The sequence below is a fragment of the Nipponia nippon genome, unplaced genomic scaffold, assembly GCF_047370975.1.
Source record: "Nipponia nippon isolate SJK-2023a ecotype South Korea unplaced genomic scaffold, ASM4737097v1 scaffold_3, whole genome shotgun sequence".
NCBI lineage: Eukaryota > Metazoa > Chordata > Aves > Pelecaniformes > Threskiornithidae > Nipponia > Nipponia nippon.
Genome location: NW_028262347.1, coordinates 126,839,336 through 126,865,854, shown reverse-complemented (window position 1 = coordinate 126,865,854; position 26,519 = coordinate 126,839,336). Strand labels below are relative to the sequence as shown.

Sequence of the window (26,519 nt, the reverse complement as noted above, 5' to 3'; positions counted from 1 at the left end):
ACCTTATAGATTTGTTTGAAAAACGCACGGGAAAAAAGCGGTCAAAACCAGAGGAAGGTACTGCTGCGGCAACACCTTTGGGATCCTGTTTCCCACCAGAAGAGACTGGAAGCGGTTACCTGACAGCCGACTTAGTTCCCTAAGAAATTAAGTGGGAGATTACATTTCAGGCAGTTGTAAATACATGTCCATGTCACACGATGACAATACTTATACAACCATTTTTTCCATGATTTCGTCAGAAGCGGTACGATTAACTTTTACATTCACCAGCTCACTTCATGACCTCACTTTTGTCAATTAAAAAAAGATAAAAGCTAATGAAGAGGTCAGACTTTGCGATGCAGGTTTCAAAAAGCTCCCACCCGTGCATTTCATCAGGGACCCCCAAACCTGGGCGGCTGCGATGGACAGATCCCGCAGGGCGAGGAGCACCCTGAGGCGGGGGCCGCTGGGCACCCTGAGGCGGGGGCCGCTGGGCAGCCTGCGGAGCGGCGGGCCTCAGGCCGGAGCGCCGAGAGGCACCGCCACCGCCAGGCTCCCTCCGGCTTTGCACGCCTCCACCCCTGCAAACGGAGTTTAAAGCCTCCTTTTCCCATTTCACTGTTTCTACCACAAACAACTCGCCAGAAGGCGCTTCTGTGCATGGCTATAGATTTGCTTCTGGCATTTTAAAGGGCGTTTACAGGGAAGACTAACATATTTTTCAAATCGTTTTATTCCTTTCATTCTCACCTACGAAGCGGAATCAGCAGAAAGTAAAAATTAAGAAAGTATCTGAGTAGCAAGCACCAGCACAAAATCGAGTGCTCCGCTCCACGGCGTCCCCGAGAGGCTCGCCGTGCAGGCCTGCGCCTCGCGCCTCGCCGCGGGGCCTCCCCAGGCTTCCTCTCGCAGCCCACCAGCGATACACACGCCCCTGCCCGCTTGACTACCAAGAAAACAAATCCCAAAGAGCTTGCAGAATAGGATTTGTTTAAAAAGTTGTTACTTATTTCAAAATGTTTATACTAACTCATTTAAAAACAAACAAACAAACGACACAAACAGTGAGGCAGGGGAAGCAGTTGATTAGAAATGATGTGTGGAGGCTGGTAATGACAAAACACTTGTAGGTTTTTCGTAGGTGCTTCTTAGAAAGGAGACTGTGGACTTTTCTTTATTGCAGAAAATCGTTCCCTGGATGAAACTCATAGGAGTTAATTTCAGGAGAGAGGCTACACAGCCAACGGACAGTCCCACGGCTCCTCCGGCCGCACGACCCTCCCTTGCGGAACAGCCCTGTCCCCACACATCCCCCCAGGTACAGCATCTCTGCCAGACGCTGCTTCTGCCACCCTCTCGCCTCGCCGCACGCTGCGGGAACCCAGTGCCGTGTAATGAACGGTACTTTGTGTAAGTATTGCTTTTAGGAAGGTTGAAAGAAGCCCAGGCCTTCGGAAGGACCGGGGCAGGAGTCTCCGGGAAGCCCCACCGGGATGAGATCTCAAGCTGGACACAGGAAGGAGCGTCCTGGTCCCGTAACCTCTTACCCCACCACCGTCAGCGAGGAGGGCTGTCAAGTCCCACAGACCACCCCTACCACGGTGCTGCCGGCAGAGGGAAATTAAGAGCTGTGAGGCTGTAATCATACCAACAGGAAGACGTGCGTTCGGTACCAGGGAGATGTCGTGTTACGATGATGCTATGGCTTAAGACCAGAAAGGACGTCCTACTTGTCTAGCTTGGCCTATTTTTCAAAGATATCATTATAAAACCAAACTCAAGTACAAAACAAAATTCCATGGAAAGGGAAGGAGGGAAAAAAGGAGAAGGCTCATATAATTAGCAGAAGAAAATTCAAACCAATTCTACAGCAAAGGATAAGCCTAGCAAGAAAACATACTCCAAAATCTCCCGCTCAGCAGAAGCCACATTGATATATAGCTACACATTTAAGACTGTTATCAGCATGCCAGCGGCACCAGAACTCCCTCTCGTAGCCTTCGCACAGCCCCGCAAGCCGCGCTTGCCTCAGCCAGCGCTGCAAGAAGGACGTACTTGGACGTACCTGGTGCGCGTCAAAGCGCGCATTCACAACGCGCCGGCAGCGCGCATGGAAGCGCGCGTTGGTGGCCGCGGCGCGGTGGCACAGCGGCCTCCCCAAAAGGGGTCCGGCGGGCAGAGGGGCTGCGGCCCGGCGGCCCCAGCAATGCAGGCTGGTGCTTCAGCTCCACCTCCTGGGGAAAATCTGCCTTTCTGCAAAACCTGAAAATTCCTTAAAATGGAGAAAGGGGCTGAGAACTCATCAGGCATGTGAATTCCCCCAATATTCAATTCAATTATGTCTCTCTTCCTAAATCATCTTTTTTATTTAACAAAACTCTAAACTGCCACAGCTAATAAGCTCAGAAGAATCAGTGTACGCCATTCATTTCTGGGAACAGGACGATATTTTCTAAGACCCATTAATAACTATGACAGGATTTATGTACAAGATAAATTCAATTCAATTTCCTTTTTCAATTAATGGCCAATTATTCGAACTCAGCTCAACCAAAAATATTACTCAAATATCATTAATCTAACAAAAATTAACTTTACTATTCTCTCAGTAATGAGCAGATATAATTTTAAGGTAAAATAACACACTTGAATAAAATGTTGTCTGTCTGTATTTTTAGGACCACTGCTCACCACTGGAGCCCTCCCAGTCACACTAGCTCAGGTTATTATTATTAAGGCTAATGACTTGAGCAAAGGTCTCTCCGAGATCCTACCATAGGCCACCCAATGCTTTATCTAGCTTAGTTTAAGAGCCATTTTACATCTAAAAACTACTGGTACAGAGCGCACGGAGTCAAGTAAAAACAATCAGGGGGGAAAAAAAAAGCATAACCATTTTCTACACATTCTGGCAACGCAGGTACTCATTTACCTAGTCCAAGAGAAAATGTCTGTGTTAGCAGAATTTGAGCATTTCGCCTTTTTTATAGTGCTTATCCTCACTTTATTGCTCCCACCTGACTGGAGCAGCCCACCCCCCATCGAGCCAGCGCTGGGCGCCGTGCAGCCCACAACCACCACTGCACCTCGGCAGCTGCTGTTCCTGCCCCGCTCCCAGGACAGCGATGCACCGCCCTGGTGCAGAGAGCCAGGAGCCGGGTTGATGGGGGGACACCCCGGAATGCGAGTGCACGGGGTGCGGAGGGACGGACAGGCAGCCCGAGGAACATGCAGCTCCCCTACACGACACCACGGATTTGTGCCCTGTTACAGAGGTGGTGCAATGGCAGCCGCTGAGTGTTTCCTAGAGCCCTGCTCATCAGGAGGCCTGCACGTGCTCCCGACGGACCAACGCCTTTGCTATCTTCAGCGAGGCAAGCATCTCGGCCTCCGTAACCCAACCACAGATTTGGCAAGGGGTGGGGGAATAAAGCCTGTCAGAAAAATGGACTACTACCTGCTGTGTTCTCCACTGATAATCTATCTTTGTCCGTCTCCTGGGTGGCTGTTTAAGGGAAGGCTCATTTCAGGAACCCTCTCGCAATACTTGAGCCTTGGAAGAAGGCAGCCATGCGAGTGCAGCATCCTCTCTCCTTTCAATTTATTTGTATTAGCAGTGCAAAATAATCTTTGCAGTTTATGGCATCGGTGTTGTTTAAACCCATCTTCCTAATGTCAGAAGCGCTAGTTTCGAAAAGTATCTGTCTGTCTGTTTATTAATTTGAAAAAAAAAACCAACCCACTATGTAATGAACTGATTACTATGCAATACATCCTTACTAGGAGGAGCAAGCTGGAACTTCAGCACATCAGGTGTATAGCCCAACAGCGTTTTTTTCATTGCAAGTTTATCTATCGGGCTGAGCAAGCAGGCAGGCAATTGAGGATTCTGTTTATTTTTTAAACACAAATCTATACTGAGAAGTAAAGCGAATACCCTACTGTGCAGATGCTTCTGCAAATCAGCTAAGAGCCGTAATGACCACACAACTCCTAACATACTCCCTAAAAACCTGCGGCACGAGCTGGGGACAAGCTCCCTCTCATACGTCTGGTTTGCCAGGAGTCCTCAGGATTTGGCTTACTGCAATAAAGATTCTCTCTCAACCTACTGAAACCACGCGTTCAACACAGCCAGTATGTTTTAAGCTATGCAGGGGTTTCTTCTGCCTCCTTTTAACAATAAAAAAAAAAAAAAGGCAAAAAAGCATTTGCTAAGCAATATAAAACCTTAATTGAATATTCCAGAAATCAATAAATACAGGGCACCAAAACTAGCTTTGATCTAATTACAATAAAAAACATCACTGATTATACTGACATGTTTTCATCTAAAAATAATTATGGATTTGATGAAAACATCAACTTATTTGTGGCTGCTATTCAGCTTCAGTACGAATGCTCTTATTCCAGAATAATAGCACCTTATTCACAATTAACTTGGGCTATTTAAGAAGTATCGACAGGTAAAAGTTCATCAAACCCAACTATTTTTGAGTAACTCTTCACATAGAAAAGCATCAAGATTTATAAGTTACCCCTTACATGAAATATACCAAGTACAGTAAAATTAACAAAGAATGTAAATGCTAGGACATTAGGAAAAATCAATACAACTGCAAAGACCTGCTTTATTAAGAGCGAAGCCCATTGGATATACTCACAAATACAGAAAACAATTGTACTGGATTTCTCAGCTTCTCAGACTTTTACGTATTTCAGTCATCTTATACCTATCTTCTCTCTTCGCTAATTATATGTTCTCTAACAGAAACTAAGACCTACCACCTAGATTACATTTTATATGACAAAAAAAGTATCATGGTTTTAAACAGAGATTTACAGGAGGCTGAATTTTAAAACGCATTGTCAAGCTATTTGAGCGTCCGATAATTTCTGGCTAGCGCACGAGTGGGTTTGCCCACGCTAGTTTGCTATCAGTGTTTCCAGTCATAACTGGAACAGCATCACAGCCGCCTGTTTCGTTACTCTGAAACTTCTGGGAAGCCGTCGTTACGCTTGCAAAGGTTGTCACCCACAAACCTCATTCATAACTGTTGGGAGCTCTTAACTCTGATGCTGTCATCCTCCCAGAGCTGACAAGCATTAGCTCTGATGTAGCAGCTTTCTGCCAAGAGATTAATTTTCAGATCATTTTTAAATTTTATAAAACTGTGCATCTCTGAAGTACGATATGAATTGCTTCACCCCTGTGCACGCTGCCCCACGCTCCCCGTAAAGCCTCTGCTGCAAAGGCTCGCGACGCTTGCCTTTAATTAAAGCCCTAGGTCAAGAGTCGCTGCCAGAATCTGTCTCTGCCTCTCAACCCTTCCCTTAGAGACGCGAGGTGACCACCCACCCCGCCGGGACCAGAGACCTGCCGCAAGCTGTCAGAGGGCCAGCGGCACCTAACGCGTTCTCCCAGGCTGTACCCGCTGCTCATCCCATGGGCTGGGTTTGTATTTTGTCTGTGTCGTGTAAGAAGCTTTCAGCGGAACAAATTCCTGCACAGCTTCATCCTATCACCTATGGCAAAACAAAACCAACCAACCAACCCACCCAGGGTTTTCTCCCTGGTCACACCACCTTCCCCTCTCTCCCCACAAATCCCAAACCTAAACCCAGTCTGTTTTATATCAGACTTGGTATACATGACCAGAAATGACAAATGCCTGGCATTAAACTTTATTTGTGTCTGCGATGATGCGAAATGAACCATTTTGATCCTTAATACACAGTGAATTATTACAGCTTTTCAAACCAAATCACTCCACGAGAGACACCTCGTTATCACATCGTTCTTTTGTTTCACAACACTCGCGTAAGACGCGCATCCTAGGTTGCCTTGAACTGGAAGCGACAGGCTGCATGCTGAAGGGCCAGGCTACTGAAAACACTTTCTCCGATCTCGCTGTCAGTCCTAACGCAGCCAAGCGTTACTAACTGAGTAACTATGGGCAGCAAAATCTGATTTAGCTTTGCGGGAGCCAAGCCAAGGAAAGCCTTACAGAAGAAGCAATGCCAAAACTGCTAGAAAAGGGGATATGAAAGCAGCAGGGGTAAAGGTTAGCCAAACTGCAACCACTTGGGCTTTTCCATTTCTAAAGAAAATAGCATTATACAACACTATATGTGATAAATGTTTATATTTCACAGACAGAGAGGTAATTATATACTAATTACAAGGCTACCATCTGCTGCCAATTCCATGCCTTAGAAGGGATGGAAAAAAGCCCATAGAAGTTAAAGAACTTTGCAATCAAACAGAATTAATGAGGAAACAAGGAGACGCATAACATCACGTGAGCCAAACCACACTGGAGATAAGACTAAAACTTTACCCTAAATGGACACACCACAGTGGTGAAATCCCTGTTCAGACAGTCAGCCAGCGCATAAGTTACATGCACACAAAGACTGAACGGGGGAGCTGAAGAATTGCCAGTTCAAATCACATGTGTAAAAAACCATATATATGCATATCTTTGATTCACGACAGTAGTCTCAGGAACTATGTACGAGGACTGTTGGCATTAAGTGGCAAAAAGTAGACTATAAGAAGTCAAAAGCTTAAGAAGCTTTGCGAAGTTTAAGAAGGTGCGTCCTCTCTCCTTTCTAGGTTTTCTGGCTTTGGTTCCAAGGCACTACTACTAAAAGTCTAACAAGGAAGGTATAAAATATTCCTCTAGCACACAGCATTTTCTTCTGATGATAGTAATATAAAGTGTAATTAAATCATTGCTCATCTTTTGGTTTTCTCCCTTTTCACACCGAACTGGTTCAGCTCTAAAAGGTTCTTACAGGTTGGAAAGAATGACAGAAAAAAGCCAGAAACGTCATTCTATGAGTCACCTCCATCTTCTCCTTATGCTTTTAAAAATTCTGATCAAGACCTGGATGCCAGAACACCCATGCTGCCTTCGCTATGTCTGTCCACAGAGACACAACCATCTTTCTTAGGCTCCTTCTCCACCAGCTACGCTTTCAAGGATCGCTTTTGTTCTCGAGCTACAGCACTGCAACGGGAGCTCGTTTCTAGTTTGTCCAACATAACCTCTAAATCCTTCCCAGAACTGCTCCTTCCCAGGCAGGGAGTCCCCGCTGTGCTGGAGACACCTTACCAACACGCACTGGTACTACGCTTATCGTTATTTCCCAATAACTTTGTCAGCTGCCGATTCTATCAGCAGCGCTCTTACACTCACTGCCCGGCTACTGATACAGGTGAGCCTACATCTGAAAAGACTGAGGGCTCCTATGGAAAATGTCCTCCCTCCTGTGGCCACCTCCATTAGAGACCGACGGAGCCATTTCCCAGCCGCTCAACACCGCTTTACTGGTACGCGTAGTGTTATTTACAAACAGCCTGTCACGTGGGACTACGTCAAACGCCTTCGCAAACCTGTTCTGTATCTTTACGGTCACTAGCTCAACAGAGAGTAATTTAATCAAATAATAAACACACGTGTTTGGTAAGACTGTTTTCCATGGAAAATAATATTCGTACAAGCAGTCTTTCCTGCCCCCCCCTTTATTGACTGAATATGTTGACAGAATTTCTTTTTCCAGGAAGGCCTAGCTTTAGTAAATACAGGATGAGAAAAAAAAAAAAAAAGATATGCAAAGTAATATTTATGGCAGGAAAGGGAGAAAATTACAAAGGTGGTTGGGGAGTACTGCAAGAAAACATAGTGCCTAGAAAATAACGCTAGTGTGTGAAACAAGAAACCACGTTATTTCTTGAACTAGGAACTTTGCAAAATACAGAGTTCTTCACAGAGACGCAAACAGCATGTGCTCTATGTCTAGGATTGCTATCAAAGGCTCTTTAAAGGCCTTTTTATCCACTGTAGTGGCATCAAAAATACACGTACCTCACGTTAAATAAAATAACTTCAATACCATAAAGTATTGTGACCATCTTTAAAGAAAAGTTACAGATATTTTGTTATAGGTTGCATTAGTCTTCCATACTGTGTTTCCCAAATTAAGGTCAGAGATGATTATCCCTTTTTGCCATAATCACAGAAAAGTCTACGTTGGAAAGGGACCTCTGGAGGTTACCTGGTCTGACCCTCTGCTGAAAGCAGAGCAGGTTACGCAGAGCCCCTGACAGCTCTTCCCACTGCGCCAGGCGCTTGCTGCAGGCCGGCGGGATCCCCGCTAGTCAGCAGGTTTATCCGGACGCAGTTCTGAGCTGTAAGAGACTCTAAACCACACAGTTCTGTCCTACCGCCCTTCATCTACCGGGGCTTCCTGAACCTCCTCAGTATACAGTTTTAACACTCCTGATACAAGACTTGTCCCACTAAGGCTCAGTAAAGCTGATAACCTTGGGTTTTTTCCTCTTTGATGAAAAAGAGAAAAAAATCCTGATACCTGTTATCCAGTTCCACGTTACCTGGGCTCCTAGCCAAAGTAATTAACAAATGAATAAATAAAAACCTTTCCAGGTTCTTATTCCCCTAGGTTACATGCTACCGAGCTCGGATTTGTGTGCGTGCTGGGGGGGGTTGGTTTTTCCTTGTTTGAACTGCGCGTCCCAGTTGCTGCCTTCGGCTGCCGGGCAGCACCAGCTGAGAAGCAGGGAGCAGAGCCCCAGGAAGCGCCGGGGAGCCTGGCAAGAGGGCTCCTCGGAGCTGCCGGCAGCCACCGAGCAGTACCCTGGCAGAAAAGGAAGCTGCTGTCCTGGCGAGAAGAGAGACGTCACCGATTCACCTCTAAAGGACTGCTTTTTCTTGTACAATTAGCAGCAATCACCCTAAATAAACAGCAGACCTGTTCACACATTGTACAGTCACGGCAACGACCATACGATCACTTCTGCTCTGCGTACAAGGCGACTCCGCACACATGCTTTTACACGTACCTAAACATCACTTGCACGCTAGTGGAAACTTGTGCTCTGGCTCTTCTCGCCATCCCACAGGCGAGCCAGCCCGTGAATCGGCTCTAGAGATCTGTAACACGCCTTGAACGCTTGCCAAGCCCTGCCGCCAGCTAATCACGCTGCACAACTGGCACCTCCTCAGGCTGCCAGACAGCAACACGCTTTCCTGAATGGAAGGTAATTCTGATCCACCAAGAAGGTTAATTGTTAGAGGGGGAAAAAAAAAACACGTAGAAAATAATTTTAAACAAAAGACAAGACTTTCTGTGCATTCTGACGTTCTACTCATTTTTAAACGGATGCACTTCTGTGAAATCAGCATTTACACCTCCTACAAAGTAAATGCTCCTACTAAAGATGTAATCCTCATCACGACAGAAACAGCTCACACCCTCACACCAATGAAAGCACCCCAAAGAGTTTAACAGAAGAAATTCACCATCTGTTGAACTAAACTTGTGACAGAAAGAAATTTACCGTAAAATGTTCCTGTGATTTATAGTTCTCATCCAGGTAAACTCGAGCTCTGTTGTAGTCTTTCATCGCATCACTTGATAACAACTCTCTAAAAGAGAAAGAAGAGATTGAAAATATAAAGGGAGATGCAAAGGCACTGTATTGCTTTAGCATTGTTCTCTGCACTGTAACGTCCCCAACGTCACCCGAAGGAACTCCAGGCCTTCATCTCATTTTGGCGTGAATTTCAGGGACGGAAGTCTCCTGTGGTATAGCCACCTGCCTGCAAGCTTCGGAGCTGACCACATCAGCTACACTTTCAACACGACTCATGAGCTCCTAAGTGCCACCTGGACACAGCTGCGCAACTAAAGACCACAAAATTCCGTAAAATTGGGAGATTTGTGCTAAAGGCCCCATGGTCTCAACTTTAGGGCTTGACTTTCCCGAACCCTGTGAGTCTGCGGGCAGGCGCAGTCGGCTCACGGCAGGGCGAACACAGCTTTTTGCCTGGACGGAGCCCGGGGTCTCCGCCAGCAGCGGCTCAGGAGCTGCCGTTTCCGAGCGGCCAAGGGTGCTGCTGGCGGCGCTGGTGGCTTGTAAGAAGCTGGGTGCGTCTGAAGGGACACGGGAGGACGAAGGTCACGGTCCTCCGGTGCCTGGGTGAACGGGGTGCAGCAAAACGGGCCCCGGCACGGCTACCTTCCGAGAGCGGCACGCCTCTGCCGCGCCCGGGAGCCAGCGGGCCACCCGCTCCGCGCCGGCCGCCGTGCCCCGCGCTTCCCCCCGCCGCGGCGGGCCCGGAGGGGCCCGGAGGGGCAGGGGCAAGGGGACCGGCGGGGCCGCTGCCCGAGGCGGGGGCGGGCCCGGCGCAGCGCTGCCCGCGGCGGCGCTCGCCGCTGGGAGAAGCCGCCCGCTGCGGAGCGCGGCCTGCGCTGCGCGCGCACGGGGCAGCGGGGGCGCGGAGGGGCCGGCGCCGCGCCCGCCGCCGCCAGCAGAGGGCGCTGCCGCACCGCCGCGGGGCGGGGCGGGGCGCTGCGGGGGGGGGGGGGGGCGGGGCCCCAGGGCCGCTCCCAGCCCCGGCCCCGGCCCTTCCCGGCGGGCGGCGGGCGGGCGGCGGTGCGCGCGGTCGGACGTGGCCGCGGTGGAAGCGGCTTGCGGCGGCAGGAGGGAGGAGGGCGGGCAGGAAGGGCCGGCGGGGCCGCGCCCGTTGCCCGGGAAGCTCCACCCCCGCGGACGGAGGCCCCGGCCCGGCCGCCCTCGGGAACGGCCGGCGAATGAGCCAGGACCTGGCCTTCGGCCGCTCGGTTTTCGGACCCGCGTTTTAAAAAAGCTGCTTCTCCACAAGGTGTTTTTATAGAAACGATTTCACGCAGACGGCAGCTTCTCCCGCAGACGCAGCACCCGCAGGCGCCGAGCACCGACGGGCGACCGCCTCCTCCCCCCGCCCGCACCTGCACCCCCATCTCTTACGGCTTAGCTGTGCCGACCGCTCTGGCCCCATCCCTCCCGCCTAAAGGCTCACGTTAGAACTCGTAACTTTCCACCCTTACAACGTCAGGTTGTGTAAATGGGTCGTGCTTCCCTGTGCTCCCACCGTGCCACCCTCTGCCCAGCTCCCAGCCGCCGCCGCCCCACCAGCTGTGGGAGGCGCGGGGGCAGCAGGGGCGGTGCGCCGGCCCCCAAGCACAGCCGCACGCCAGCCGGGGTCAGAGCCCGGAGGTGCTGTCCAAATACGAAATGGTTTCGTCACCAGGCATGACAAGCTTCACCTCAGAGACGATACAAAAAGGGAGGTACGCATGCCCTGTCCTGCAGGATTACCTTGCCAGGACGCGGCCAGAGGAGACTTTCGTTACTTTTCCCGATTTCTGAAAGAATAGGAAGCGTGAACATTTGCCCAGTCGCTTCCTTCTGCAAGGTCATATGACACGCCGAAGTTGAAAAATATTTCGAAGCTTACATACTTCATGCATCTAATGACTTCTGCTTGGAATTATATACCGCGTTACGTCGTATAACTTTCCAATTACTTACTTAACGAACTTGTCCACGTGAGACATGGAAGCTTCATAGTTTTTTCCTCCAAATTCTTGACAGTGTAAAGCCATGAAGTGGGGCTTGTGTGCATGTACAACCTGAAACAAACAGATAAACCAATATTAACCAAGTTGTTTCCGCAACGATTATCATACAGCATAAACGGCACAAATCCAGATGTGTTCCTTGCGAAAGCAGGACTATCAGCTGTTACCTGAGAAGTAACTGGCAGAACAGTAGTAAGCAATAAGGGGAGCATCATTTCTTATGCACATAAACGATTCATAATACGCAATAATTATCTCAAGTATTTTTAGCCAATATTTTCTTTTTTAAACTATGAATTAGTTCCTAGGCATTTAAAGCAAATATATAACCTCTTCCAACTCACTTCAGAGAGGACCTAACACCATTAAGATGATCAAAACATCTCCTTGTCTGGAAGAGTTCAAACACCTGAATTAATTTAAGTGCGTTTTTTTCCACTTTTACAGAATATCTCTAAGTAGCTCACGACAGAATGCTGATTAGCTGTCACATTTTACATTTTTAATTACGGAGTATCTTATTTACAAAAGTATTTAAATAACACACAGACACTACGGTATATATACACGTGTATCTAATGTAAGAGGCACGTAAATCCATCACGCTGTTTCAAGTGTTAGTCTTGGAAAAGGCAAGTATCTTAAATACTGAACAGTCGGCCCTAGGATGCAACTATCATACTAAAAACCCTAGAACGTATGCTTTTTTGGTCACGCACCAAATCAAATATACAGTGTTTATAAATTTGCTGCTGCATTAAACACACATTCAATGTTACTTTGTCCTAATGAACTTTCTCTGCATTAACTATATTCAGCATTGCCAACACCACACCTACAAATGTCTCTGTGTTGATATTGAGCCTTTACGACTTGTATTTCACATCTTACCATCTTGTGAATTAATGGACACAAGCTACAGAACTATTTCCCTTTTTTAAAAGGGTCACAGTCTGAAATAACCAAGTACGCGCTGGTGCAAGCGTACAGGGTAAGGAACACGTTGAAGATCTGACATATGATTCACTGTTATTTTTGACTCGGTGGCACTCGGCGGCCCCAGCCAGCACAAAGGCCACGCTGGCCGTGCGGCCATTCAGAGGCAGAACGGCCTGGTTTCCACGAGCTGCTTCGACCAGAATAATTAATTAACTCCTCTCCGCAGGGTTTGGCGCCGGCAGGTTTGGGGCTCTGTGCCGCAGCATCCTCCCCCGTTCTCGTACTGGGGATGGGTGGCAGGCAGATGTGCAGGAGATGGGCATGACTACTGTAAAGGTTTCCAACTTCAACACGCCACAATGAAGAATAACTGAAAAACTAAACAGAGATAGCTCTCCTTTCATACTCATTTTTTTGCTGCTGGTACCCTGAAACTCTGAAAAGGGATAAACACAATAAACCTTTGCAGTCATGCTTTTGATTACGTAAATCAACAGTGACTAACTTTACTGTAAAAAGGTCTTTGAAAAAGTTTCTTTCAAACAGCGGTAGAGAGAAATTGTCATCTGATCTCATGACAGGGTGCAAAATTCCTCATTCCTGACCATGCAAATAATCTCATTAGAAAATCAAGCTCAAAGGCAATGAATTAAAGATTAGCAAAATTTGAAATGCAGCAGCTTCCCATTGAGCAAAAGGCAAACAGTGATCCGTCCCTGCTTTTAACCGCCACCTGCTCGTGACAGCAACACAGCTGGTCAGCTCAGGGAAGCGCCGCGGAAGGGACTGGCAGCAAGCCCGTCCACGACCCGACCCGCGAGCAGCGGCAGGCGACACTGCCCACCTCTGCTCGAAGGACTCGTCAGCGCGCGCCCCACGTGCCCGTCGGGCGCGAGAGGGCGAGTCGACGGCAAGGCCTCATCGCCAGCTGGCGGCACATCGCTTCTCGGGGCGCCCCTTGAGGCCGCTCCCCACCGGGGCCTGGGGCAGGCGCGCGGGGCCGCCAGGCTGTCGCTGCTCCTCCGAGCGCGCCCCGGCTGGGGCGAGCCCAGGTCCAGCGGCTGGGGAGGGGGCGGTGGAACGGCCGGCGAGCCCAGTGCCAACTGGGGCACGGGGAAGCCTGGCAGCGGTTCACGAACGCCAAAGCCAAGGGGAATACGGCATACTACTATTTACAGGGAACGCAGTAAATTCAGTAAATTACAGCATGTCTGATCGAAGCTAGGCTGGACTCGCAAAAAGGAGATAACAGCTTCTGGTTTCTGAGCGATTTCAGACAAGTCACTTCCTCTTCTGTACCTCAGCTTCCCCATCATCGAAACAAATCTTGACACCCACCTGCTCAGTGAAGCATTTTGAGCTAAGCTACTAACAAGTGTTACTATATAAAGGAAAAAAGTAAATACTCCCTCCCACATACATGTTTGTGGATCTTTGTGGGCTTCGCTTAGCTCGTTAATGCTGGTTTCTAACTATGATATGTACCAGTCTTGCTTTAAAAACAGGCCATCATCAGTAAGGACTGAGGATGAGCTAGAGCAGGACCCAATGGAAAGTGCAGCTGGAAGGAAGAAAAAAAGCAGACTACAGAACAGAGGGCTAAAAAAATACTGGAACCCAAGAAACTGTACCCAACTGGGACACGTACATACTCTTCCTTCAATGTATATTTGATATAACTGTAAAAGCTTATATTAATGCTAGCTGATTTTATATATTTACAAACAATTAAGAGAAAGCTTTGCTGAGAAAGTTTTTCTTAAGTATCTTGTCCAACACCAAACAGGGCACTGAACAGGACATGTACCTAAAGTGGTTTTGGAGATACACAAAGTGTTTTTTGGCTACAACTACCAACATTCAGGAAAGAGGTTTCAACTTTCAAAAAGTCTAAATGTCTACTTTAATTTTCAGCAAGAACTGTTAAACAGAAACTTAAGAGCTGCACTAAGCTGTGCAAGCCAAAGTCCAAGACAAACTTCTCCACGTTTAAAGGCATTCAACTCTAACGAACGGCCGGCAGCGGGACGGGTACCGGCGCGGCTTCCCTGGGCGCCCCGACTGCCGGCGGGCAGCAGCTCGGCTGCGGTGCGTGCCGTCCTGCCCCCATGCAGGGGAGGCTCTGCCCACGGAGTCACGGCAGAATGGAAACAAGTGTCCCCGTACAGGTGCCCCTCTCTTCCTAAGGATAACATGTTGTTGAACCAGCCAGCGTCCTCCACAGGCTAGGAAGTGAGCTGCACTTCACAGCAGCGTCGCGAGCCTCAAGCTGGGCAAGCTGGGACCACGGTGGTCTTGCGTCAGCCCGCACCGCTCCCGAGTCCTTGCTGTCTGTGGAGACCGACGTTTCCACTATGCTAGTCCTCTTGCAGTGCGATGTGTCTAATTTACGATCACTGTACGAAACGCACCATCCTGCAGACACCAGCCATTTACGTATGGAACAGAAGGTGTGACATCCAACAGCGTGAGGGCGGTGCTGCCTTAAGGGACCAGCCGCAGCCTGCAAGCACCGAGTCCATTAGCAATGAACTAATTATCAAATATCTTTATGAAGTTTAACTGGGTGGTTCATTTTCTTCACTACCTTGGGGACAAATATTAACCCAACACAGCCTGTGAAGTCGAACTTCATAACAGAGCTCATTTGTGGCCCCTAAACAACATGCAGTCCCAACTCTCCATGTGCTTTATTGCTCCAAATCAGTTTTGGCTTCCAAGTTCTGATCTTATCTACTCAGATAGCTCTATGAAATTACCATAATTAGAAAACAGTTGTAACTATTTAATCTTGTAAAGCAAACATATCCAACTCTTACTATTTCAAAGCAACACAACCAGTAACCACTTCTTGTGAACACAGCAAAAATGTGCTGGCACATCACGTTATTCATTTTAACTGCTACAACAGTTTGCTTCGTTAAGATCTCTTCTTACGCAGCTAGTAAAACTAATAAACTGGTAAGACAGAAGTAAAATAAATGGTTTCAAACAGGATCTAGGCATAAGCTATCTCACATTTATGAGCGATGAGTAACAGGGAGCCTTGAACGTGGAGTCCTGCCTTGAGAAAACACTGGAGAACAACTTTACTGTGCTATAGCAGCTGCAACAAAAAACATTTCCAGACTGAACTGAGATGCAGGACACAGGGGTTTTTTGTTCACATTCAAATCCTTGACAGCTTGAAATCACAGCAGGTATTAAAAAAAATATATATATATGCCATTTTTTAATGAGGAAACAGCACTGGCTTAATAGCAGTGAGAGGCCTTCACGGCATTCCTTGCAGGTTAAACCACAAAAACATACCGGAATAGGTAAAAACATCCTCTCATATAATAAATACCCTCCAACTAAAAGCAAATTGGCTCTGCTTCATTACCTTTTACTAGTTTTCTACTGTTATGAAAGAACAAACAGTACATAATAATGAGTAATGAATACTTCAGAGTTGAAAACTCACAGTTGCCAGAGGTTAAAGATCATATACTAGATCACATAAACACTGCATTTGCATCTACAGTAGCACAATGTTTTTCCAAAGTTAGGCATTATTCTCCATTTCTGGATACACAAAAATAGGTAAAGGAAGCCAAGACCAGAAGTTGTTTTTTGGGATATGGGTAACCGAGCGAGATGCTCCAACACAGTTAAGTACAAACATAGAACTGGTGAAAAAAAATATAAAGTTAACCTCTTGCCATTCCTATAGGTCCTTGTCTATTTGGAGAGGGGATGGGTAAGGGTGGAGGAGTGTGCCCCTGCGGTCGCGGTGCCCCGAGCCCAGCGTGCCAAGGGCAGAGCAGGCACGGGGCTGCTGGAGCTGCGACAGGAGCTGGGAGAGGACGCAGCCCCGCGCCGCGCAGCCGGCCAGCTCTGCGAACGGCGGGGCGAGCCTCTTCAAGAGGGTACTGCGTGCACAGGAGCGAGGGCATCATTTTTAGACCTTGATCCAAGCAAGGCAGAAGAGGAACTTGAGCCTTGATCTCATATCCAGGATCACTTTAAAAAAAAAAAAAAATAGTCAAAATATCAAAACATGAGCTCTAGTTTCCTTGTGGACTGTGAAATATATATAAATCAATTTAGCATTTGTGGTCCTAAACCATTCAAAGTATTTGCAATTTCTGTGAGTCTGAAGAAGAAAAAAAAAGAAAGAAAAAAAAATTTTTACAAGCCAAGCAGCAGTAGTCCAGATAAGCCTGCTCCTTGTAGTTCTATATTTGATATTAACGGCCAAATCCAACTTCTAGCTCTTGTTACATGATTCAAGAGAGACTGGTGATAGCCATAGTGGGGTTTTGTGGTTAAAGCATTCTGAAATTCCCTGTCACCGAGACAGGGCCACCTTCTATTGACGTGAAACAGACGTTATGCAGTAGCCATGACAGGAGAACATCGTTAAAACCTGGAAGCGTTCTTCTACAGTTAAGAAATGCTGGAAAAAAAGGTTGCCCATGGAACTTTAATTCAGTCCCCCCCATCCAGAAAAATTTAGTTATGTTATCCATAGTCTGGCTACATGAACAACCTGATAGACTCGATCCAAGTTGTTTGAAGGTTTTGTAATAAGAGGTTTGGCAGCAAAGCCTCTGCCTTGCTTGCTGAGAAGCCCAGAGCAGAGAAGCGCACCAGGCAGGACCGCAGGGAGCGAGCGAGCGGAGGGGAAGGGGATTTACCGCTGCCATGCCAGCACGGGCCTGCCCTCACCCCCACGGCGGGACGGTGCTGGGCAGGTTGCGCCGGGTTAATGGTCTTCATGTTGCAAGCGAGCAACCACTGGCATCTGATCCACAGAGGGGAGAAGCGCTCCTCCCTGCACCTGCAGGTCAGAGCTGTGCTTTGGGGGCATAATGGCATTACTTAAATGAGGAAAAGCTTGTGTGAAGGGGTTACCACTGTACGACCTCAATGCACATTTGAATATCCACAGCTGAACATCACCTCTGGTACATTACCATACCACAGCCAAGAAAGTCACTGTCTAGCAATTGCTACTTAGATTTTAATGTAATTTAATGGTATGCAGTAAACTAAGGATAGGGAGAGACTGACTTGCAATTACTTATCAGGCACGCCCAGCAGAGGTAACTCCACGACTGGCATTTTGAGCTCTTCACGGTTAATGATACTGCAGGGTCATTCTAAGCAATTCCATGAGGGTTTTTTCTTAAACCCTTACAAAGTAACGTAGGACCACTATCATCAGCTGGGTAAGCAGCTTTACACCCTCCCCTATTCCTCTGTCACTTGAGTTGCTGGAGAACGGATGCCTGCAGACGGCCCCTGGCCGGGGCAGCACCCCCGAGGTGCTCCCAGACCCGCACCCACGGCAGGGCTCCGCCACAGCCACAGCCTGGGGGTCCCCCCAGCTCCCAGCCACCCACGCTCCGGCTGCCCGGCATCCTCGCCCGTTTCCAGTCCCCAGCGCTCTATGGGGTTCATGTCCCATTCCAGTGCCCCTCCTTCCCCGGCTTGGCTGGCGTCTCCCGGGCGGAGCTCCACTGTCTGCCCGCCGCCGGTGCTCCCGCGCCTGCCTCTCCACCTCGGCCGTCTTCAAAGGCCGGGCGAAACACAGCCCTTCAAATGTGCCAAAACCTGAACCGCCAAGTCCCTGCTCCGAAACCTGCAGGCAGTACAGCTCTGTAAAGAAACTGTTACTACCAGCATGTACGTACACATTTTTTCGAATCAGAAATCACTATTTTTCTAAGTCTCGTTTACAGAATGAGGAAACGTTTTTTTTCTTGGAGGCTTCCTCCAAAACTCACATGAGGCACATACCTGGAAATTTTCAGCTTCAGCAGGTAGATTTATTTTTTGTGTGTGACAGAAAACAGTAACAAGACTTAAGTAAGGGAAAAACGCGTTTCCAAATACAGGTTACATTTATGTGTTAATGCACACTATAGAAAAAGGAACCAACACATAAACTAGGAAGGCAGAGGGATTTACTTGCAGTGTACACTGCAAGACGCGAAAGCTCTGAATGCTCTTCCCTGAACAGCCACTTGCCATGCCTCTGTTCCCCGCGGACGTGGCACCTACAGCACCTCCGCAGCTGCAGCGCAGGCAGGGAGCGGGCCCGGGGAGCACGCCGCTCTTCACCTCCCCGCTTCAGCGGGCGAGCCGCTTGCCCACCACCGCAAGGGAAGGGCTCTCCTCCATGGGGACCCATCCTTCTCGCTGCCGGGCGCAGGAGATGGCGTGCCAAGTCACGGCGCAGTGCTGTGAGGAGCAAGCAGAGGGAGGCGGTGATGCCAGAGACCCGTTTTCTGCTCGCGGCAGGCGCAGGATGCCGCAAGTTTCCGTGATGTCAGGGCTGAGCCGGCTGCCGGCCGCCTGGCACCCAGCACGGGCACGGCCCGCGGGCAGCCCGGCTGCGCCCCAGCCTTCCCGCCGGAGCAGGGATCGCTCACCCAAACCATCTGCAGCGAGGCTTCAGCTTCAAGAAATGTGCTACAGCCCGTGCATCCGTACGTTGTACGGCGCAGGCAGGCATTTCTGCCCTGCTTTCAGGCTACAGATTCAAACAAACAAAAAACCCCAACCAACCCTATTCTAAGGAAAATGCACCCATCTGAAAAAGGCCCAAGATCTAAACTTGCAAGAGTTGCTGGGGTTTGTAACACAGCCTTTCGGTTAATCACCCTTTCTAGTTAAACAAACAGGATTAAGTCCACTAAAACAATTAAAGAACAAACTGTCTGAATGGCTGGAGGTTTTGTTGTTTGGTTGTTTGGTTGTTTTTTTTTTTTTCTTTTCTCTTCTTCTTTTCTTTCTTTCAAAAGGGTAATACACAAAGTTTCCATGCTGCAATACCAAGATGACCTTTAGCTTTTAGGTAAACTTTTAACTTCTGTATTACTACAAATAAGGGCTCTAAATACCCTCAAACACATTAACCAACATGGACAACTACATTGGGAAAAAAATCCCCATCTGCCTCCACACTTTCATCTAAAATGACCGTTTGCCGTGAATGCTACAAAAAAAAAAAAAAAAAAAAAGATTGCTGCTAAAATTAGTAAAGGTTTTCAATAGCTCCAGCTCCTAAACTCCTCCCACCCCAAACACTGGTACAATAGATGAGGAAGGAGGGGGTAAAAAGAAAAAAGCCCTAAGTGAATAAATAAATCAACAAAAGTCCTTTCTGTGTGCCCCTACGGCCCTCCCTTGCAAACAGCTTCGTGGATGCTCTTGAAGCTTCTTGCTCCACTGTATTTTTTTCCTGCGAACTGACGATGAGGCTGTAAACCTGGGCACTTTACACAAGGGGGACAATAATCTGATTTGCATATTGTGTGAATACTCTAGCATTTGCATAACTTCTAGTTCATCAAATCATCCAGTTTCTTGTTAAGCACTAAACTCTTCCCCATCACACACAAAATGCTCCAAACCACTGCTCTCACAACCTGTGTTTTCACCTTCCTCCCAACAGCCACTTTCCCTCCTTGTTTCCAAGACATGTTTTGGGGGTAAGAGAATTTTTACTGAAGACGGGAGTCTAAAATATTTAAGACACCAGTTACCAGTAACTATTCATAGTTGAGGCATAATAACCAGCATTAGGACTTCATGAATTCTGCGTCCTTGTAAGAAGGTTCCCCCTTCCACCCCACCCCACCCGCTGCAATTTCTGATTATCAAGTGCATGGTATGACACACTGGCTTACAAGACTTTATCTTGATTCCAGTGGATTGTTTTCAACTGCAAATACTATTTTCTGCTTCAAACATCAGAAACTAGAGCAAACTCTGCGAACCCAGGGATGTTGCAACATCCTTCCCCCATAACGCCTGCTTCCACTTCTAACAAGCGCACAGATTTTGCCGTTGGAGTCGCACAGCATCGCACGGAGGATGACGCACAGGAGTGCAAAGCACAAGACAGCGCGTTACTGAACCGCCCGGTTCCTTCTGCGGTGCTCAGGCTGATGCCAGGGACAGTTACACCACAGGAGGCAGATGATTTTCCTATCCATAACCTGATTTTGCTGCACATATCCATCCTTTAGTATTGCCTCAGCAAAGCCGAGATGGCACAACTGCCTCAGGACACCCTTCCAGGGCCACTGTGCAACATTGGTGACGACCCCGCTCGCCTTTACAAAATACTTACACGTTTCTCCAGCTCACCAAACCAACCAAAGCATGCGGCATGCTAAGCTGTTCCAGCACACAGCGACAACCTTGTGCCCTTTCACCCTGTGCCCACGCCATCAGTTCAAGTCCAGGTCACGACTGCTGCCACCCCAGAGCTAGAAGTGAACACCTCTGGCGGGGCCACCGTTTGCTGCACGAGCAAAAGGCGACAGCCCTCCCAGCAAAGGCACTCCTGGCAGGGAAACCGTCTTCTCCTCTTAACCACCACTGAGGCGTATTTAGGCGATTTTTAGCAAAATGCTTGCTTGTTGTTTGTTCTCCTCCTTCCCTAAACATGATGCCCAGTAGGCTGGATATCTTTTCTCATAGGTATTTTATCCCATTACAGTATTCCCTATCTTCAGGGACATTTATCTTCCAACCATTTTAAACTAAGGAAAAAAAAAAAAAAAGTCTCTTGTAAAACCACATAAGACATAATTCCCACCCCTTCCAAAAATTTTGGTGGCCTAGAGCCGATTCTGACCAGCCAGTTACAGGGGCTGCCAAAAGCATTCAGCTGAACAAATGCCGTCAGCTTCATACATTACATATCTGCGAAACGTGGCTGTCTTATTACTAGGGTCTAAAACAAAACCCAGCCTGCGAATCCATAGCGTTTAAAGTAACTAACTATGCTACCATGGAGATTATCAAGATTCTTAAAGGTTATGATCAAATTGCTTAATGAAAGGGAAAATTCAAAGATTTTATTAATATTACTAAAAAAGACAAATATGCTGGAAGAAAAACAGTGACTTTTTTAGTAATCATGTGGGTAGGGTGGTTAATGGTTTTAAGGCCATTACAGTAAAGTTCCCCTGATATATGCACTTCGACTGACTGCTGCAAATCAGACATCAATTACGTTAAAAATCTGTGATTGTAGATCATCTCAGAAAATTGTGCTTCCTATTTTAACATCAACTACATCTATAGCACACTAAAAGTTGTTCTAAAACACCTTTTTCTTTTGACCACATTCGAAGCAAAGTAGTTGACGTATCTTTAGGTTTGAAGCCAGGCACCACCTAAGATTTCACCGTGACGTAGGACTCCGTGCCTTTTCACGCACAAGCACGTCTTCTTTCAAGCTAAGATGGTTTCAATTAAGTCAGCTGTGACCAACAACTGGCAAGGGCCTTTGAGAGTAAAGCTCAGAGAGAATCATCAACCTTGAATAAACAGAGCTTAAATACACCTATCAAAAGGCTTTAATACTATTTTAATACTACACGCAACCTGTCTGCAGACCACAGAGATACCAAGCTTCCCTCTGTTGGGACAGCAAGCACAGCAACACACTCCATGCTGAAAGCGAAGTGCAGAAGATCCTGCAAGGGTGCCCAAGGCCGCACTGTGCTGCCATCCCGCAGGGCTTTCCACTCGCCTTCCCGAGCGGCGGCGAGGAGCGAGCCGTCTCGCCAGCAAAGCGAACCGTTGGCCAACGCAGCAGCGCTGGGGGCGGCTCACGCCAGGGCTGCCGCCGCACCCCCCCGCAGCAGCGGTGCCGGCACGTACCTCACCCAGCCGAGACCGTCCCGCTTCAGTGTTTTAACCATGCCACGGGACACCCGGCACCTCTGTGCTGCTTCGCTGGGCGCAGGCTTATATGCATTGTACTCCGCTTTATGTATAAAGATCCATATTACAAATGGACATAAAGATCCATATTACAAATGGATATATATCCATCCATGGCAGCAGGACTGCACGCAGGAGAAAGTAGATTTCTGCAATGTCTACAGCTACTGATGGGTATTTAATAATTTCCATAATCTCGATGGCTTCCTTGTACAAAGAGAGGCAGACTGCAACAACAAATGAAGAAACGAAGGCATAATTTAATCTGTATTGGAAGTTCTAACCTAGCCCCCACCCCCAAATCAAAGCATGGTTTAGATAGCGAGTAAGCGTAACTGCTCGTTGTCCATTCCAACTCCAAGCTTAACAAGTGAAAAAGGGACTTCATGTGGCAGCCAGCTCATTGAGCGCTCCCCCTTCTCTTCTCAAGGTAAAAAGCAAAGCACAGTTTGTACCTTCTCTACTCCAGAAGTAAGACAGAGCTGCAGAAAATCACCAAGTGGCCTTTGTCAGTCACGTTACACACACTTTCCCATTCCCCACCAAAAAGGGTGGGGTTCCCCAGCACACAGGTGGTCCTTCAACTTTCAAAGCTTCACAGTCCTAAATTAAGCCACGAAGGAGCTGTCAGCTCCGGGTTCAGGTTCCCGCGGTCCCGCTGCCCCCGGGCCGTGCCACAGCAGGACAGCCCCATCCGCCTGCCCGCACCTCCCCAGGCCCGCACCCGGGGCGGGCGGCTTCAGAAGGGGACAGCAGGAGCAGGGGTGGTACAGGTACAGGCAGAGCCGTGATCCCGCAGAGGAGGGGTGGGAACAGGCACAGGATGGAAACCCCCCTGACCAGCAGCTGTCTGGAGGGAGCTGACTTCCGAAACACTACAGATCAAGGAGAGATACTCCTGGCCACCTTATTCATGTTTACAAATTAAAAAATTAGTTCAGTGATGCTAAGTCAATAGGCAATAAGATGCAAAATCTGATTACAACTATGGAAGGAAAAAATAAATCCACTGGGCCGATTCTCAAATTGCCGTATTTCAAGACAGCAAGTTCCTGAAGCTTAGCTTTTGGAGATGAGTTAAACAAACAAAATTCTCCCCTTTTCTATAGAACAGGTACTTTTCTGGCTTCACAGAGGAAAGCTGAAAACACAAATTTGAGAAATTCCAAAGCCGGAACACACAAATCACAAATTCAGATACTCTGAGGAGTATCACTGCTTGACAACAGATGCTCAGAAAGACCCACACCTTCACACAGTCACCACCCTGACCTACACCAAAGCAGAGGCAGAAGGCTCGGGGAGGTCACAGCTCCCGTTTAAGCTGCCATCACACCAGCACACTTATTCTTCACGCACTGCCTTTGGGAGGGGGTGGAGCACGGGGGGAAAAGCAGGAACACGGGAGGAAAGCTGACCTTTGTTTCTTTCTGCTTTATAGGTTAATTTAAAATGCACTAACTTTAAAGTTAACACTGCAATCCACAGAAGAGAAGGAACATGGCGTTCCTCAATCGTTTGATGAATTTTTTTATGATACTGTGTTTTAATTAATGATGTACTTTGATCAGATTGTTAAGCATTTGCGGACAGGCGGATGGATCTTTCAGAAGCCTTTTCTTGTTCCTAAAGCATCTCACTACTAGAGCACTGCCAGAGATGCTGACTTGCTTTTTCTACTACTTCTTTCTTGCAAAAGCTGGCTAGCTTTTAGCCTATCTACACGTAATGAGAATACAATACCCAGGGCTTACATCGTAAGGAAAAGTGTTATGAAGCCCCAAAATAAATGCCATGTATTCACCCATCGCATCAAACGGAAAAAGCAGAGCAGCAAAGAGGAAAAGCTTCGCTATAAACGTAGCGATGGGAAACCAGCCAGTTTGAGGTCCAGGCCGCGCTTTGCTCCTAGGAGCCTGTGTCAGGGGCGCAGCCAGGGCACCGCCTATTCCAGTGCTCCATGACACGCATGGGAAAGGCTCCGCCACCACCTCCTCTGGGGAGCACACCAAGAGGCAATACCTATAAATATCTGGAATTGAGTGCAGCTGAACTCCTCCTTCATCTTGTTTAAGTTTTCCTCGGGGGAAAAGCAGCAACTAATAGTGACTGTTGGAAAGTTACCCGGGATTTGATAGTTAAATCAATTTTAAACTACCAAGTCCGATGTCACCCAAAACGCAGGCTCCACTCTCACAAGACTGATGAATCCCAGGAGAAGAGATCAGACAAAACGACATCCCTCAGCCCTATCAACTGTGTTGTCAGCAGTAGCGGTCAAGCAGCATGCTACTTTACGGGCTGCTGCATTGCCAGCTGTCATTAAAAACATCCCTGAAAGTTTATTTAAAAATATTTTTTCCTGTTTCTATTTCTTGGACAAACTGTTTAATTAAACAGCAATAGATCTTCCATATTTTTCATGTTAATAATGTAGGATATTTGTAGATCAATGACAGAAGTTTAAAAATTTTAGCATGTGACATTTGAATGTTATTTTAGTTCTCCATATGCTACCACATTCTCAGAAATGCATACAGCATATAATCAATGATGATACATAAGTGAAATGACTTGTATTTACCTGTCACACCAATTAAAATCCCATATTTTAATTTACTGAAACTTAAAAGCAAGCCCCGAAAACGCTCCTTCATTGATATGTTCTTCGACACCAATTCAAAGACGTGTTTCCATTATGGGTTTAATTTCTAGAAACATTTTAAACTTGGAGCGGTAATTGTGCTTCCTTTTTTGTGGAGATTACTTTGCTTACAAAAGAACTTAATCCTCAGAAGTTATGCAAACTGCATCGACACAACTACATATGCAAATTTAATTCCTCAGAAGAATGGAAAAAAAATGTGGTCTGCGGTTTATCTGGGTTTCGAGCTCACGAAGAAGTATTAAGTACTTCTGATGAACTTCAATTTGCAGAGGTTTTCAACAAAGCATGCAGAATTCAAATTAAAAAAATTCTAAATTTGTGCATTTGCTAGGTTGCTACTTAGCCTAATATGAGGACTGTGCTGGGCTACTGTTGGTACTAGCGTATTAGTCTCTTCCCTTCCCCAAGGAGCTTTTTCTACAGTTTTATTCCACTTCCTACTGCGTTTGTGAACACGGCGTGAACAGCCATCCTGCTGCGCAGCTGAGGAGAGGAAGGAGGGCTCAAGGCTGCTGAACAGCGCTGTTCCTCAAAACACGCCGAGGACTGCCTGTCTGTTACCAGCAGTGAGCAGAACTGGAAACCTGTTTTTACCCACCCCCACCCCCGTCTTTTTTTTCCTTTTTCTTTGAAACACAGCTTTCTCAGACTGCAGATACGGAGGGCAGAGGCACAGAGAAGGAAGGTGGACGTAGCAAAACTACTGCAGCTGAGGGATGGGTTCAGGTCTACTTCAGCTACACTTTCGCTGGTCCGGACCCTGCATTTGACTGGCCACATGGGAGTGTTAATGAATCCTTTCCTTCCTGTGTTGAACTTCGTGTACCCAGTACTGACTGGACCAAAGACAGACCACGTCCAGTTACGTGCTAGTGGTCTCTGCTCGAGGACACCAGCAGCTCATTCTTTTCCCCTCCTCTTCCTCTTTTCCACAAACTATCCGGAGGCGTTTCTGTAGTGCTCACCCTGATTTAGTAAACAAGTGAACATGTACGGAGTCTCCTGGATAAAGATGCATAAATAAGCAATGTGATGCTGAAAAACATGTAGTGATCTTAAAAAAGTTTCTGTCTATTTAAATGTTCTTTGTATTTTCTTCATAGGAAGAGTCTTACCCTGAAGATGTGGAGATGGTTTAAATCAGAATTTGCTGAGAAAGCCTGCACAGTGCGAGCATCACGGACATATAGCAATAATCAATCAGGATGGAAGAAGAAAAATAAACAGATGAATCTTTCGTAAAGTCAACAGATAGTGAGGAATAGAAGGCTGGTTACTGCATCTCGGATTTTTGCAAATCCATTAAACTTCCCAGAAAAAGCTACCGGCAGTATTTTACAGCACTGCAATAAAGGTCATAGGCTGCACCAGTAACCTGACCAGATAAATAATTACAGGGCGTTTTCAGTTACAAAAAAGCAAAAATATTGTTAATAATTTTTTTTGTATACAGTTTCACTTTACAACTTAAGCAGCATAATCTTGTTGCTTTAACCATTTTTGTATAGGAGATGTAAAAATGAATAAAGGAATCTCGGAGTCGATCAGTTCCGGCAGACGCGACAGAAGCTGTCAGAGCCAAATGCAGTCAGCACTCAGCAGGGACGACCCCTCTCTGTTCCACCACTGCTCAGCTCCTCCTGCTTATTTACATGGCTCTGCAGGAACTCCGCAAGTTAAACAAGTCTCTACTGCAACACCACAATGTTGTAGTAGCTTTTATGCTTAGAAAAACCCAAACCAAACACAACCCACACCC

The 26,519-nt window shown here is 47.3% G+C and overlaps 1 protein-coding gene across 4 annotated transcripts in view; it reads right to left on the bottom strand.

The window, feature by feature from the left end:
- Positions 1 to 26,519, bottom strand: part of INPP5A (inositol polyphosphate-5-phosphatase A) — a 256,262-nt gene that overhangs the window by 168,925 nt on the left and 60,818 nt on the right. For all 4 annotated transcript variants that reach the window (XM_087766613.1, XM_087766611.1, XM_087766614.1 and 1 more), the window contains exons 3-4: positions 11,369 to 11,469; positions 9,353 to 9,440 (exon numbers count right to left, since the gene is read on the bottom strand). In XM_087766613.1, the coding sequence (XP_087622739.1) occupies positions 9,353 to 9,440; positions 11,369 to 11,469 (189 nt within the window). The remainder of the gene's footprint in view (positions 1 to 9,352; positions 9,441 to 11,368; positions 11,470 to 26,519) is intronic.